Source organism: Harpia harpyja, chromosome 15, assembly GCF_026419915.1.
Source record: "Harpia harpyja isolate bHarHar1 chromosome 15, bHarHar1 primary haplotype, whole genome shotgun sequence".
Lineage (NCBI taxonomy): Eukaryota > Metazoa > Chordata > Aves > Accipitriformes > Accipitridae > Harpia > Harpia harpyja.
In genome coordinates this window covers 10,156,084-10,172,404 of record NC_068954.1, presented here as the reverse complement: position 1 = coordinate 10,172,404, position 16,321 = coordinate 10,156,084, and the positions used below count along the sequence as shown (strand labels likewise).

Here is a 16,321-nt window from a genome sequence, read left to right as displayed (position 1 = left end):
TATAAATTATTGACTAAATTAGAGCAAAATAGTTATTAAAACTGTAAAAAAGAATGGAATTATTTAATTGGTTTTATTTTAACAAAATAATTAATTTTGTGTCACATGGTCTTTAACTGTTACATTTTAAAAATGTTTCCTTTCAGAACAAAAAATGTTTCATTTAACTCAATTTTCAGTATTTCTTTTAACTGAAAATCAAAATTTTCACTTTGAATTGGCCACATCAAAATTTTTTTTTTATTAACTGGTTTGAACAGCAAATTCACATGCTGTAGCTTTCATGCTATTCTCATTTGAGAGCAGGGAGAAAGAAATAAACAGAGATTAAAAGGATTATTTTTGAAAGGGTGATTAAAATACTTTTAATTCATAAATTTTATCATGTCTCATACTTAATTTTTTATATGTATTACTTCTTACTTTAATGTAAGTGTCATCCACAAATTAATTGGAGACCTCTAATATGTAAGTTTTTTTTTTTCATTTCAAGAGTATTTTGTAGTCTTTAAAATTCTTCTGATGTTACAGTTTTATCCCTAAATGAGATTGTAGATTATTAGGAGACAAAAGATACACAGCTGCTGACACTTACGCTTTTTTGATGAAGCTTTACAGCTACTTTGGCCCCAGGTGTTGCTATTCCAGACAAGGCAAATTTCAGTTGCAAACCTGCTCCAGTTGGGAGCTCAAACTCATTGTCCATAAACATGTAGTGGACAAATAAATCCCTGTCAACACCTTTTGAGATGGCTTGTGCAATCTGTGAATCAAACAAGGAAGTGAACAGTAACAAACCTACACTTTGGAATATGTACATTTCACACTTTAAAAATTGATCATGGAATGATTGTAACTGTATAATCCAAAAATTAATTTCATATAGAGTACAGAAATCTAATTTCTGCAGATTCTTTGCTTCAAAAAATGTACTAAAGACTGTTTATCAAGATCTCAGCTTTAAAGGAATACTAGATTTTATCACCTGCCTTGATACACACAGATCATCTACCTTGACATACACATACAAAGGTGAATTGGTTTAGATAACATGTAACATTCTGGCTTCCTCAAAGTCAATGGCAAAGTGTTTTTTACTTCAATGAAAGAAGGGTTTTACCAAATATTCTTAAACAGTGCTACATCTTCTTTTCTTTTTAACACGATGAATTATTGCTTAATAATAATATACATTTTCTTAATTAGAAATTTAGTAGTAACATAATGGCCAACACTAAGATTTTGGGCATTGTTCCAGTAGATATCTCAATCATACAGTAAGATCTGAACCTTCCATTTTTCCTTCCTTTCACCCATCTTCCAGGAGGACTCCACTTGGTTATTGAGGAATCTTCATGGGTTTCTCAGAGTCCTTCAGACTAAACCTGGATATTTTATTTTAAATAATTTTGTTTTCATGCTAGTATCAAATATCCATTCTTTACATAATAAACACAACCCAAATCTTAAAAAAATCTTGTAGAAAAAAACAAATTAATAATACACATTGGTGCATCAGAAACATACCATTTCGGGAATAGTCTGAAGAGTTTTAACACTCTTTAAAATCATGCTTCCCAGCAATTTGAAATCATTGAGTTTCATGTACCCAAGTTCTTCTCCCAGGATTCTCAGATATGCTCTTCCTTCAGGAACTTCCTTGTTGCCCAATTCCTTTATCAGTTTTTCAAGGTTAAGCATTATTCCTTTCATGATATCCTGAAAATTCAGTCAGAAAGTAGTAAAACAGATTTATAAGAAATCTGTAAGATCATATATCTAGAACAGTTACTTAGTGAATATCAGCTAATCTGCACATGCAATTCTTACAGATTTGTCTCCAGACAAAGGCCCCTTGCACATACAATTAAGAAAAAAACACTGTTACATAGCATTAATGATTTCTATTTTAGCTTACCAGAAGAGAAGAAGTATCATATACAATAAAGGGGGAAGTGCTGTAATTATCGTGTAAAGATAGGAATACCGTGCTGCGCATACCTGATCCTGCTTGCCATCCTGGGAGTAACCAAAATAGTCAAAAAGCACCTTGGAAACCTGCTCTGGCACTCTGCCATCAACCCAGTACAAGGCCTTGCTTGCAGTGTCTGGAAAAAATCCCTTCTCTCCAAACAAAGCTTCCAGTGTTGGTTCAAACCCCTTTCCATCCAAGCCAAGCTGAAATGAACAGGACAATGCAATAACTGAGAGAGTTTCCCCACTTCTTTGGAGCTTTACAACAAACAGACTTTCTGGGGAACAAACAATGTATTTAAAGTGTATCCTACAAGTCTATGATTCTTAAGCGAAGATATGGAATACTAGGTCTTAATTTTATCTCTGTGGTGAGGTCCAACAAAAAACCTACACATAGGCTGTATCTCACTTAAAATCTACTGTGAGTACTTCAGTGTGCCAGTAATGATTCATTAGCATGAAGTCAATTTGTTACAGATGGGTTCATTTTACCCTAGCTGAGGCCTTTAATAACTCCAACAGGGTTGTCCATCCAGTCAGTGGCAAGTGACATCACATAACAAATGGCTTGCTCTAAAGCCCATTGAGATCAAATGAAAGTCCCCTTGTAGGCACAGTGATCTTTAGATTTCTCCCAAAGCTTGTAACAACAATACATTATTCAGAGAAAGTTGTTATAAGAAAACAGAAAGGAGAAAGAAAACAGCTGAATACTAGCAAAGTTTTTGATAATTGTTGTACCTCAAAGATATCGCTTGGGCCAAATCCATACACATTCAGGGTGATTTTTAGCATAGTCTCTTTAGGAACATAGCTGTTTGGATCAAATACCACATTTCCCTCTACTTTGGCAGAGATGGGATCAACTCCAGGTACAGAAACTCTTTTGGAAATCTGATAATTTTGTGAGAACTTTCTGAAATCTTTGGCTGTTGGAACCTGGTTTCCTTTCAGAGCTTCTTCAACTCGGCTTTTTAGACTAGGAAAGAGGATAGCAATGCAAATATGATTAGTACAAATTCCAAAACCTCATTTAGTCTTAGTTGAGGGATTTCTTGTGTCACTTGCAGACATTCACACAACAGTAAAAATAAGACTTAAGGGAAAGACTGTAAGCTGGCATGGCCATAGGCACTGACAAAGCCATAGATTTACTCAGCAGATGTGCTTGTTCAAAGAAAACAAACAAGCAAACAAAAAAACCCAAGCAAAAAATGCACTGCTAAATAACTACCACTGCAATTATGATCAGAACTTTGTTCTTCCTAAGACACCAGTATATAACTAAATTTTACTTACTCTTCAATGCCTACTTCTTCAGAGTCTAGGATGTTCGCAATGTGTGAGGCAATAAAGCTTTTCACTTGCTCATTCTTCTCCTTTGTGAGGACTCTCAAAATTTTTGTGAGATCACTTGGGGAAGGATTTTTCATCAGTATGAGATAGGCTGCTAGACGTTTGTCTGTAGGTGCATCCCCTTCTTGGAATGCTTTCAGAAGTGCTGAACGGTCCTATATAAATAGAGAAAGGTTTGCACTGATGAGCTGGCTAGTAGATGATATTGCTAAATTCTTTTAGGAATATATAGGGTGAAATAATTTCCAGGATGTAATTTTTTCAGGACCACATAACTATTTCTATACCTTATTTCTATATCTGACCAAAAATTTTTCATTGAAGCTATTCTGATAAAGTTTCTTTTGATAGAAAATGTCAGAGAAATTATGGTTTTACTAAAACTGATTTTCCTATTGTGTATCTGGCAGGTTACTTTTTTGTTTAGAACAGTGAATTTTGATTTTTGGGAATCAGAAGTGTTCTGGTCTGCAGACAAATTCTCAAATTTTGGAAAAAAGACCATTCAATTTAGGAAAAGAAGGTGATCAAAATCTTCTGCTGCAGGAAAATTAAAAACATAGTTTGAAAATAAATAATAATAAAAAAAATTAAATGCTTTATATTAATCTGAGGACATGAGCTCCAGGTGTTTCCAGGCTCCCAGACTCGTTAAGCCTTGTCTGGAAACAAGAGCATGTCTCTTAGAGTAGAAACTTGTTGATACTGAAACTATTTCACTATACTAAGCTGAAGTGCTCTGTATAATGACACCCATTCCGTAGGAGGTGCTTTAGTGTCACTGTAATGTAAGCATAAATCTAACCAGTACTATTAATAACAATGACAACAAAATGCCAGTATAAAATAGGGACCTGATTTTTTTTTAGTTAAATCCATTTATATCTGGAGTAATTTGTTAGTTAAAACCACCTGTTTAGTTAAAACCACCTAAGTAAGTAGAACTCCATTTAAGACACTCTAACAGGAACAGATCCAAACCTCCCATTTAAACTGAGACTACCTATACATAGGAACTGCATCTCAAAGGAGTAACACCCACTAAGTCAGAAGTCTGCAGAATTTCTCAGATATGTGTATTGAAACTAAACTAACTAAAGGAGTTCTAAAAAAGCTGGAGACAGCTAAAAGGGAGATAGCAAAACTATGAAATAATGGGAATGTTTTTGCATAGTCAATGACTTCTGTGAACAGTCAAGGTGAACTGAAGACAGTTTATGCTGCTTCTTATGACCCAATTTACCTCTTCAGTAATAGTCATTTTCCTGAATGCCTGAATGGCTGCTTTCTGAACTGAAAGTGATGCAGCTTCATTTCTGATACATGTCTTAAGAAAAGATTTCAGGTTGGGTTTGGCTCTCTCCATTACTGCACCCATGTTTCCAATAGCCTGTCAGTGATGAAAACACAGAAAGATGATGAGCATTTTTTCTCCATCAAGAGAAGTAGAGTAATATATGTGCTACAATTTAAAATAGGGAAAAAAGGAAATAAGGAAATAAAAATACCCGAAGTGTGAGGTATGTGAGTTCATCTTCCCCAGAACAATCACTGCCAAGCAGTGATGCCATGAAGTCTGCAACATCTGTTATTTCCTCTGTCACGATCATCTTCTCATTGTAGAACCTAAATAAAGAGAAAAACACATTAGAAACAAAGGGAGAAAATGGGAAATGTCTATTTTTCATTCCTAAAGAGCAAATTCATGAGAACAACAAAAAATCCTCAAAAAGTGACTACTCTTAGGGTTTACCCTAAGCATTGTAATGTTTTCTTGAGGTTATTTTGTACAATTACATGCTATCATTACTTACTTAGTAACAGAATGACTCAAGCCATAAAAAGAAGCTCTGCTTGGCTGATACTGGGCCATGTTAAGAATTTCCCGTATTCTTTTCGGAGTTGGAGAAGGCAATAGTCCCAGGGTATATGTCACCAGGTCTACCACAAGCGGATTCACGTTTCCAGTTCTCAGTATTTGCAGGACTGCACCATAGCACTCTGGAGTCCCGCACTGAGTCAGGGCCTGAACTGTGATGGAACTGAAAGGAAAAGAGATGACTTTGATTAATTAATTCCCTGTTTGCAGTTACTGCTGCATGTTGCATGTTTGAAATAAACATTTGACAGGTTTATTAAGGTGTTTTAATATAAATTATGTATGCTTATGCATGACTGGAAGCAAATCACACAATTGCTTACCAAAAAGAAGCTGCTTAGTTTTACAAGTTATACTAATAACATGATTAGCTATGAACAACAAGAAAGTATTAACAATACTATAATTACACAGACATATCTTTTTTTTTTCTCTGCAACAGACTTTCCCACAATTTTAAGTATTATAATATAATATATTCAACCAGACTGAGGCTCTAGTCCCTCTACAGACTGAGGACATAAAGTATGTGTAAATTGACTGAAGTCCAGCTAGGACAGAAGAGTAAGGGTGGGGAGTGGAGGGCAGGGTCAGACCAAGGAATTGTGCCCTTCCATGTCTCCAAAAATCTCACTTTCAAAACTCTGTTCTTTGCTATAAGTCAGACTTGGGAGCTTGGAATTACAGTCATTGTCCTTGAGCAAAACCACATGAAAGATATTTGGCTCTAATAACATATCCACAGGATTGCATCTGGCATACAGGCTTCGGATGGTGGTGGGGAGAAAAACACTGTACTGGTCTGTGTTATACTCTAATTTATAGTTCAGCTTCTCCAATAAGTTTGGAAGATTTGAAGGGGGAATGATCAAAACAATATTAGTTCTTCATAGAAGGCTAGAACTTTCAGATCTATTTGAATTCTTATATTGTTCTCATATATTTAATGTTCAAGTTCCAATTAACAACTGAGCACTTCTGATGGAAAAATGTGAAATCCACAGGTTTTATCTGTCTTCCTTATTTCGCTCTCTAGATAATTCTGATGATACTTATCTTTCTGAAGGACACTCTTTACATCTAATTAACCTCTAATTTAAAACCACTTGCAGCAAATCATCAACTTTGGAATGGATTTGCTATGGCATTGACATGTGGTCACTTGCACAATGAACTGTTGTAACATACCTTGAAGTTTCCATCATCTTTGGTACAAGAGAGCCAAGAGTGGTGTTATGTAAACTTCTAAGTCCAGAAACAAATTTGTAAAAGAGTCTTGCTCTCTGCTGGTTCTGCTGGGAAGCTGTAAGTTTCTGCAGCTCCTGAAGGGTTTTCAGAACAGCATCCCCCTGCCTGGAAAATTTGGCATCTGTACTTTCCAGTGCAAGTCCCTTCTCTTCCAGTTCATCTAGCAATTAAAAAAATTGCATTCTTTATATCTTTATCAAGCAGCTATGTTCATTTTTATCTTCTGTCATACATTCAGTATAAATATAAACTCTGTAGATTAATTTATGTGATAACGGTTGAAGTTCAACAGCTGAACAGTTTCTAAAAATAATGGAGTGGAATTTAAATGTAATTGTCCCAAAAGTAGAATAATACCTATTTGCATAAATTCTTTTACATTTTCATGAAGATGATTCCTTAACATCTTTTATATTAGCATCGTTTGCTTTTTCATCTTTTAGTGATTATATCTTAGAATAAATATGTTATGACTAGGAATAACAACTACATGTCAAAAAAGTGTGTTTCAGAACCAAATCTATAGTAATCATGGACTGTTTACATTTGGCAGCTGAAGCTGAAAGTTGCATAAGAAATTACAGTTAGCTAAAAAGGGTTCATTAAACTAATTTCCAATAAGATTAAACTTACTTTCCAAGCAAATTATAAATTTTTAATTATAAACAATAATTTCAAAATTAAAATGAAAACACAAAGATTATTTAAAATTAGAGTGTTTTTAAACACTTTCAGGTTTTCCCATCTTATACCCCAACATTCTTCTTAACTAAATTGATCAAATTTCATTAAAAACTGCATCTTTAATTAATTTACTGTTTAAAAAAAAAATTGTCCCTGTACTTAACCTGTACTTATATTTTGTCCCTGTATTTGTATTACTGAGAATTGCAGCTATACCTCCATCAAAATTTCTGTTATTGATCTTTGGGGTATCTTCAAGCTTCAGTGTCTGGTTGACCTCCGTCATCACACCATAGCGATTTCTAGCAAACAAAGAAAAATACAGTGCTTTAGTTGAGTCTAAGTACCTCTGAGAGGTCTTGCCATGCCTCCTGCCTTCTTGAGAACACAATGCATATTTGGGGATGAAGTCAGGGCAGAATGTGATACATCACCATTTTAAAATGAATATTTATAAATAAAGGGTAATGATAAATAGTGAGAAACCTACTTGTATGAGGAGGGCAGAAACAGGTGTTTTTCACTGCAGACAGCATCTCTTATATGCCTTTTCTTTGCATCAATATTGTAATGACAGAATTGAGTGCTCCTTAGAAGAGTAGATAACGGGATGTTCTGTAAAATAAATAGTTTGGCAGTCATTTTACTCAATAATATAGGAAACAAACATAGTTTTAAAGGCTGCCACAGTTTTACGGTAATATTAACAGTTACAGCATATTAGAAAAAAAAGGTGCATAACTGGAATCATTCTCACACAAAGAGAAAATTGTGCCAGTATCAATCTTTAGTCTTAAGTCTCCTCACAGGCAAAAATCCCACTGAAATTTTCCCTCAGGCCTTACTGAGGTGTTTGGCTTAGTAGTTACTTTATGATTGATCCCCTGCTGCCTACAACAAAGGACTCCTTCATAGAAACCAGTTTGTAATTTTTAGAGAAGTTCAGGGCCCTCATAACAGCTGATGCTCTTTTTAATTTCACTCTTATTATACAAACTTTAAAGATTTCTACAACAAGCTGTAGAAAAGGCAGAAATTAAAAAATGTGGTTTTCGCATGATGTGAAATCCTATTTTTTTTTTTTTTTGAGGGAAAACACTCAAAAGCACAGATGCCATGATACCAGGAAGAAATCTGCCAATATTCATGCAAGCAACTGCATTTGATTATTGTGGATTAACAGGTAGCCTGAACAGCATGTCAAACCATTTACTTTGGGGCATTTAGAGCCCTCTCTTCCTGCACATCATACACAAAACAGGGTTTTGGTGGACTACATGTTTTACATGAAATTGGAATGTTGAAAATTTTGATCCAAAAACCTAAACATTTGGATATGATCTGACAGGTTATCGTGTAACCAATAGTACTAATTCCATCTATGAAAAGCTCTCCTTTAAAAAATAAGAACATGAAAGAAGGTAACTACACTCTTTCTCCACATCTGTTTTTCTCTATTGACTGCCAACAAAACCACAGTCTGATCTAATGCAAGCATACAGAAAACCTTTTTAAGCTTTTAGAAGATAAATACAAAATTTAGTTGTTGTAGTAACTGTTTATCATTTTAACTGATATAGTGAAGAATGTTATATCATATACACTTTAATGGTATACTTACTAGTCCCTTTACAATAGCAATAGGGCTGACGTAATCTCTGCTGGGACTGAAGTTGTCACAGGCTTTCAGGTCCCTGTTAATTGAAATATCTTCTGCAACATTTCCTTTTCTAGATTTGAATTCAACTTCACTGTCACACTTTCCATATACAGTATCCTGGAAAGAAGAAAGAAATCAGTGTCTTTGTCCATGCTGTCAGACGTTTTCTGATCTAGCTGTAAGGCACCCTTTTTCATCTGAACTTCCAGGTCTTTTGAAAATTATGTTCAGGAGTAACTCTGCTAGGTGAGTTTTCTTCCATTTGTTAAGGAAATAAAATTAATGCTTTCAAAACACGTACCATTGAAATTGTTTTTACGTTTTCTACTGTTTCTGTTGGCACAAGTAGAGCTGAGATGATTCCTCTCTTGAGATTCAGTACATTTAGAGGTTCATCCTTCTCTGGATACAGCTTGACTTTTGTTCCATCCTGAATGCTGAATTTTAGCTCATGCCTGCCCAAAAAACCCCCGACATTAGTATGAAATCATGTTAAAGCCACCCAGTGGAGAACATGTTACCAATAAACAGCTGGGCTATAGCTAAAGCACTATGTTTACCTTGGTCTATCATTATTTTCTATTGACTGTTGTTACTATTAGAAAGTATTACTATTAAAGCAGCAAAATTCTAACCAAGGACATTCTGATATCACTAGACTACGTCATGTAAGGACAAACAAGCATCAAGAGCAATGGCTGGAAGTTGGAATTGCACAAATTCAGAGGAGATAAGTAAATTTTTAGAATGAGGTAATTATTAACTACTGTAATAGGCTACAAAACAATGGGAAGGATTCTCTACTGGTTGCAGTCTTTAAATAAAACCTTGATTGTTTTCTAAAAAACATATTTTAACACTGTCTCAAGCTGTTTTGAGATCTATGGCTTGTGAAACAAGATGGACTGGATACTGAGGCATTGAAACAAGCATGAAGGTGCATGAGTAAAACACGCCCTGACAAGCACTAGAGACTAATTGCGTGGACGGAGTAGTAGCAATAAGTTACAAAAGCAGATAAGTAAGGAAAAGATAAGTTACATAGGTCATTAAAGATCGGGATAGGAAATTTGGACTTCAATCTTGAAAGCCTTTCTACTGCACAGTCTTTGTACCATGTCAGCAAAGGAAAATTATCTTAAAATGGCTGTACACAGCCATTTGAGAATTTGCTTACAAGAAGGAACATTCTACTTGCAATAATCTTTTAGGGACTACCCAACAGTTCCCTGATGTAGATGATATAAATGACAAAAACATTCCAGGTGAAAATTCTGGATGGAAGAAAACCTTCCCTACTAGCAATTGAGAACTGTGCCAAGTTAGCCCTTAATTGTATCAGGGAGACTTTTGCTGTGGAACCAGCTAATAAATCGACCATGTTATGAAATGTGTTCTATGCCTGGAAAAACATAGTCAGGGTGGACTGTAACATTGCAGCCTGTTCCATGTTAAGGCTACAAGCATTGATGATAATTGATATTGCTTACTTGGACATGGCATTTGCAAAGTCTTCAGAGTTCTTTGACTTTTTCAGCATGGCTCTTCCCTCAGTGTCAACACCAAATGTCTCCCTCAGGGAGCAATGCATTGTCCTCAGGATGAAGTGGCACAGCTGTGGTACCTCCAGTTCAACCTGAAAACACAAATATGATGTGTTTATCTTTTTTTCATTGTCATGTTTCCAGGATCATCCAGTTAGTTTTGAAAATATGGTATTCCTTGGGTTTTGTAAAGTGTCAGAATCACCCTGCTAGCAGCTGTTGGGAAAGATTCCAAAGTACTCTAAATACCTTAAGGTAACTTGAGGGAGAAGATATGAAAGCAGGTATTTGCTTGGCTAATGGCATGGAGTATACTATATACACAGTAAACAAGCAGCTTAGGTTCTGAAAATTTATAGTACTAGAAGAACTGCATGAAAACTTGAGTCATTACACTGATCAAAGTTTAGACTCTGTAAGAACAGTGTGTGCTAAATAAAAAATATTTTCCCCAGTTACTCCATTTCAGAAAAAAACCCCCATGATGGGAAAGTTTGGGGCAAGATGGAGAGACATTGGGTAGTTTAATGGCCTACGGAATCTTTTAGTCCTACAGCCCTGATCCCGGCTTGACTGCTACCATCAATAGGCTATCAAGTGGTCTTCATGGCATTAATGAGCTGTTTTCATTCAGCTTCCAGAATTGTTTGATGGACACTGGTAGACTCAGCGTAGGAGCTAAGGAAAACTGAACTACCAGGTCTTCCCCCTCTCTTGTGTAAAAGTACAGCCAGATCAGAATTGAAATGCACTGGCACAGTGGTATGAAGCATTTCTGCCATACTCAGTGCCTTCTGTCTAGGACAGGCAGGGCTTAGTCTTCAGGACTCTCAACACATGCCTTTCAAAAGAATGACCTTGTTTGGAAAAACATTGAAGGATGCTCCCCAGCTTCCAGCTCCCATGTTATTCAGTATACAGTCCCACTCGGTTGTATTTACTCCTCTTTCCCTACCTTGCAAGTGATCTTTGAACCACTTCGAGAATCTGCTGTTCCCGTGATCCCATTTGATGTTTCTGCTTCATATAAGTAAACATACTTTCTGAGGTGTTTAAATCTGGTTGCATCTTCTGCAATTGGGAAAACAAGAGTGCTTTTATGACTTGGGTAGGATATGCGTATGTTGACCATTACAATACACGCTTAGTGTTGTGCAACTAAAATGAATCCCATAGATAAAGGAAGCATGAGGACCCTCTCACTCTTTCATTTTACGGAATAGCTTTCAGACAAAGAAGTAATGCCTTCATGTCAGCTGGATACTTTCTGAAGCATAAGACAAAACTTGTGGGGGAAGCATAAGTTTTGGGGTCCACCACTCTGATGAGATCTGACAGTATGACTCTACTTGGCCTTCAAATCATGCCCCATTAAAGTTAATGATAAAAATGGGAGAAAACTTAAGATACGGAACCGTTTTAAAAATGACCCTATTTCTTCTTAATTAAAGCAATCAAATGGTAATTTTCAAACTGGTAATAAAATGATTCATTTCAGCTCAGATTTTTCCATCATAATTCAAATGCAAGGAACTGCTTTATCTAAGTCACATGACTGAGACTGAAAGCAAATAAACACAGAGACAGAATAGCAAAACTAGCAATTCCTCAATACCACTTTACCTTAATCTACAGAGTATCTTTCTGCCCTAGACTCTCCTGAAACATGATCTGCTCTAATTCACTTATTAGATCAGCAGATTTTACTGGAGTAGACTCTTTTTAATGGAGATAATCTTTAGTTATATGAAGAGCATCCAGAACAAGAAAAAGCACTAAGTTATGAGTAAGAATAAGGCAGAAGGAAGTATTTGCAGAGGTGTTTCTCTTTTTAGCAAAGGAAGCCCCAAAACCTAATGGACTTCCTCAAAGGGATTAATTTCACCTGTGTTTTATCTGTCCCTGTTGCTTTCAGAGGCAATTAATCTGTAATTTTAAACCCTACAAGCAGGAATGAACGTGGTAATAGAGACATAAAGAAAATAATATTTTGTCTCAGTGTCAAATACAGGGATATAAGATCTTTTGGTGTATGGAATACCAAACAATGTTCTCAATTACAATTCACTCCTATTATAACTGCAGGCATTTTAAACTAAACATATGATGATCAGGCATTTGAAGTTACTGTGTTAGAGCAGTTTAGGTCTATCTGAACCAGAAGTTACTGGTCCCTCTGTTTAGACTGAGCAACTCACTGGGATTGTGATGCTGTGGTGATGCTGAGTGAAAAGCAATTTCCTAAATTGCTCCTCTGTGGTTATGTGGGACTGTCTGAACATATTAGAATCCTGATCTACTTTTATGGAAAAAAAAAAGGTAAAGTCATCTCGGTGTAAACCCACACAACCACCATCAAATATGTATGATTTTGCCTGCCTATACTTGCCATGAATGTATCATCTTACTCTTCCTCTTTCATAAAATATTTTTCAGGTTAGAGGCCAATGGCAATGTTATCTTGCCCTTTATGTCACAGAATTGCATACTTAGAGAGGAGAACAGAACAGTACTATTAATTTCGTATTTCCTCCTTGGACTATCATTTTATAAGCTTTACATACTTTAATAGTGTTTTAACTGACATTACTTTCATGTAATTTCTAGACAGAAATAATATATTTAATACTAGCTATCATACAGTAATCAGCATCTTACAAACAATTGAAAACAATTAAATTATCTAATTAACCTTAAAATTAAGTGCTATAAAAAAAATCAACACTACCTCTGTCAGTTTTGGCTATCCTGGACTATAACATTGCTTAACTGTACATTCTCAGAAATTTTTGCAACACCAGTATCTACTATGCTAAAGCGAAAAGGCTAATTATTGCTTCATTTCCTGCTTTTAAACAGAAATAAATGGCAAAGGAATAGGGAAATGATAAGATTAGAAATGCAAATACCAAATAATGTATTATATCAAAAGATACACAAGAAATTGGCAACAAAACCCAGAAGTCTTTGAGTTGGTTCAGGCAGCTGAAATAAACCCAATTGCCTGGAGATGGTGCTAAAGCATCCAACAAGGGAAAAAACCCCTGAAGACAAAGAACAAAACAACTTATTCGGTACTTTGACCCTGTGGTGGAACATTATGTATTTAACCAAGCAGTCAGGGCCAGTCAGAGTTCATTATAAAGATAGGGCATGAAGTCAGCATTTCCTGAGTCTTGACTTGTTTAAAGAAATTGCTGTCCTTGCTGACAGAGTTGATGATTTATTCTACAGGTATTTAGTTAGATATCCAAGTGCAATTCTGGGGGTTTAGCAGCCACTGTGAAGGGTAAATGAGCAGTGAGATTCAGCCCATGGTAAAGTGTAATGTACATAACCTCACTGCTAAAGCTTCACATCTGACAAACAGGGATTTCTAAATTAAGGAATTTGCACCTGACAATTAAGAAATCAACAAAACAAAGGAAAGTAGTTTTTTAATGGGAGCTTTTAAAAAGTTTAGAAACTCAATCTCAGCTCCTCCAATCCTAGGAAACTTTTGAAATTCTTTTAGCCAAGCCTTATGCATAATTAAATAACTAAAATAAATGCAATAAAGACTTCAGAATATTGCCATCACTTTTGTTTCAGTAACTCCAGAGGAAGAGATTTATGGAATAGGAAAAGTCAAACTTTGAAAGAGGTATTCAGTTAATATAGCAACATAAGATAACAAAAGCAGATGCAGGAAATCAATTACTTGAACATCCTGAATTTCCACTTTCAGGCGTTTCTTCTTCTGTAAAGAATAAAAACAAGAATTAAAAGCTGGAAAAGCAGTTTATAGCTATAAAAAAAGGGCTGTGGAAATATAAATGGAAATACTACATTTTCATTATAAGACCTTTTTAATTCATACCAACTTTTGGTGTAGCTTGGCACACTGATGTAAATAACAAAGCTACTATTAACATTGACAGTACAGAGTCAAATCTAAAGGGAGTTACAGTAGTTGCCCTGATATTGTGAACTAAGACCTCAGAATAGGATCTTTAAGTCCCTGAATTAAATTGATTTAAACCGAGAAGAATCAGCTTCAAGGTTAACAAGTATTTTAAAAACCCTATGTTATGTGAAATAGAAAGTTTATAAATAATGAACAGATGAAATGCACCATATAACATGGTCTAGTTTAAAATTTTAGTCTATTTGAGCACACAAAAATACTGCATAATGGATGAATGGCTATTTTTTGGGTTTTGTACATTTAAAAAAGGACAACTTTGACAATTAATACTACAATTCTCTGCTATTAAATCTTTTCTGAATATTGAGAGTTCATTCTTTGGAAGAAAAGAACACTGATTAGAAGCCTATTCAAGTTAAGAAGAATCATTTGCTCCAAACTGTCTTAGGTAAGTCCCATATGACTCTATTTAAAACAAAATAAAATAAAATAAAATAAAATAAAATAAAATAAAATAAAATAAAATAAAATCTAGTAAATTCGCTGCATTCATTTGATGCTGTGTCATTCTTTGGGATATCACACATGAATGTCAGCACTTTTCACAATATTCTCTGCACCCTTCCCAAGTTTCCATTCTGGGAATTCTAAGGTTGACCACTCTATAGAAATAGAGTGTAACATTAGTTACAGTAACAACAATAGCAACAGTAATACTACTATTACTATTACAACAGTAACAGTAATAACATTATTAATAACCATTAGAAACAAGTGCATCCTTTAAAATTGTATAACATCAGTCAACAACAGAATTAGTTCAACAAAGGTGTATTTATGATAAATTCCATCTGCATATAAAACCAGACCTGCATAATTTGTCCCAGACGCACTTTCCTCCTTAAGGTTCCTGAAGTCTTAAGTAACACTACAGTGTTGTATTCTAAAAAGCCACTTCTTGGGAAGCAAGGACAGCTCACAATCCACAGCACCATATTGATCTAGGCTGTCTTTCCTGATCTTAGGAAAAAAACCTCTACTGGCCTACTTCTTTAACTACTACTACCAATGACTATGTCCCTTTAACACAAAATTGTATTTCAAATGTCACTATTGCCTGCCAAACACATTTTGCTTTATTGCTCTCTGTATTCACATTTGCTGCAGAATAGGTTAGCAACAGCTGGGATAAGTCCGTATGGTATCTCCAAGCTAGAGTGTCTCCACAGGGGTTTAAAAGGACAGCATTACAGAAAAACAATTAGGCCAAAACAAACTATGTGAATTCCTTACAAGTTGCAAAATATATTAAATCTGATCAAAAGATACCAGGTGACATCTGTGACTTTTTCTACATTGGGATCCTCCGATGATTGCCCAGTTCTACAAAGGGAAGAGATGATATCTTTGCCACACTTACCCTAATTCTATAAGCCATTGTCCTGTTGATTTTTGTATCATTGTTGTTTTAATGGGTTCATAAATAAAGCAGCAAAAAGCACTAACATAAAAGGCAGTACTTACGTGTGAGAACACCACTGCTGAGCAGCAGCAAGAGCAGCAAGAGCTGCACAGGGCCCATGGTGAGCCCCGAACCCTCTTGCTGCTCTTTCTTTTCCTCTGTTTTTCCTTCCCTCCCCTCTTCACCTCTTCCCTACTGCCTCAGAGGGAGAATGAGCCTTCTGACTTGGACCTCCATTTATATAGTCTGTAGCAAGCAGCTGAGGCAAACGGTTTAGAAAGCTCAGAGCAAATTGCCAAAGGTCCAAAGGTGAGAGTCCCAGATCCTCACAGTGCTCCAGACAACGCTCTGCTTTGGTTGCTGGGAGTCCCTGAAGGCAGAAGACTGAGCATATACTGGAGAGAAGTCACTCTTCCAGTTCCTTGGGCTTTTTATTTAACAGAGTTTTAAAAGCACAATCCCTCAGCTACAGACTCTAACAATGTATTCAAATAAATTTCCCACATCTACATAGGAATGATTACAATGCATAAATTATAGCTGGAAAAAATGACAAAGCAGCATGCTTTCAGTATAGATGTTGAGAGGCTTAAGGGTATGAGTA

The 16,321-nt window shown here is 35.6% G+C and overlaps 1 protein-coding gene across 1 annotated transcript in view; it reads right to left on the bottom strand.

Annotated features, from left to right (window-relative positions):
• The window catches only part of APOB (apolipoprotein B), a 38,035-nt gene extending 22,119 nt beyond the window's left edge, over positions 1 to 15,916 (bottom strand). The window contains exons 1-17 of the mRNA XM_052809773.1: positions 15,780 to 15,916; positions 14,049 to 14,087; positions 11,304 to 11,419; positions 10,295 to 10,440; positions 9,106 to 9,259; positions 8,766 to 8,921; positions 7,635 to 7,759; positions 7,361 to 7,446; positions 6,401 to 6,620; positions 5,148 to 5,375; positions 4,842 to 4,959; positions 4,577 to 4,723; positions 3,277 to 3,488; positions 2,719 to 2,956; positions 2,002 to 2,178; positions 1,528 to 1,719; positions 596 to 763 (exon numbers count right to left, since the gene is read on the bottom strand). Coding sequence (XP_052665733.1) covers positions 596 to 763; positions 1,528 to 1,719; positions 2,002 to 2,178; positions 2,719 to 2,956; positions 3,277 to 3,488; positions 4,577 to 4,723; positions 4,842 to 4,959; positions 5,148 to 5,375; positions 6,401 to 6,620; positions 7,361 to 7,446; positions 7,635 to 7,759; positions 8,766 to 8,921; positions 9,106 to 9,259; positions 10,295 to 10,440; positions 11,304 to 11,419; positions 14,049 to 14,087; positions 15,780 to 15,837 — 2,580 coding nt within the window. The 5' untranslated portion in view covers positions 15,838 to 15,916. The remainder of the gene's footprint in view (positions 1 to 595; positions 764 to 1,527; positions 1,720 to 2,001; positions 2,179 to 2,718; positions 2,957 to 3,276; positions 3,489 to 4,576; positions 4,724 to 4,841; positions 4,960 to 5,147; positions 5,376 to 6,400; positions 6,621 to 7,360; positions 7,447 to 7,634; positions 7,760 to 8,765; positions 8,922 to 9,105; positions 9,260 to 10,294; positions 10,441 to 11,303; positions 11,420 to 14,048; positions 14,088 to 15,779) is intronic.
• Positions 15,917 to 16,321: the final 405 nt, after the last annotated feature.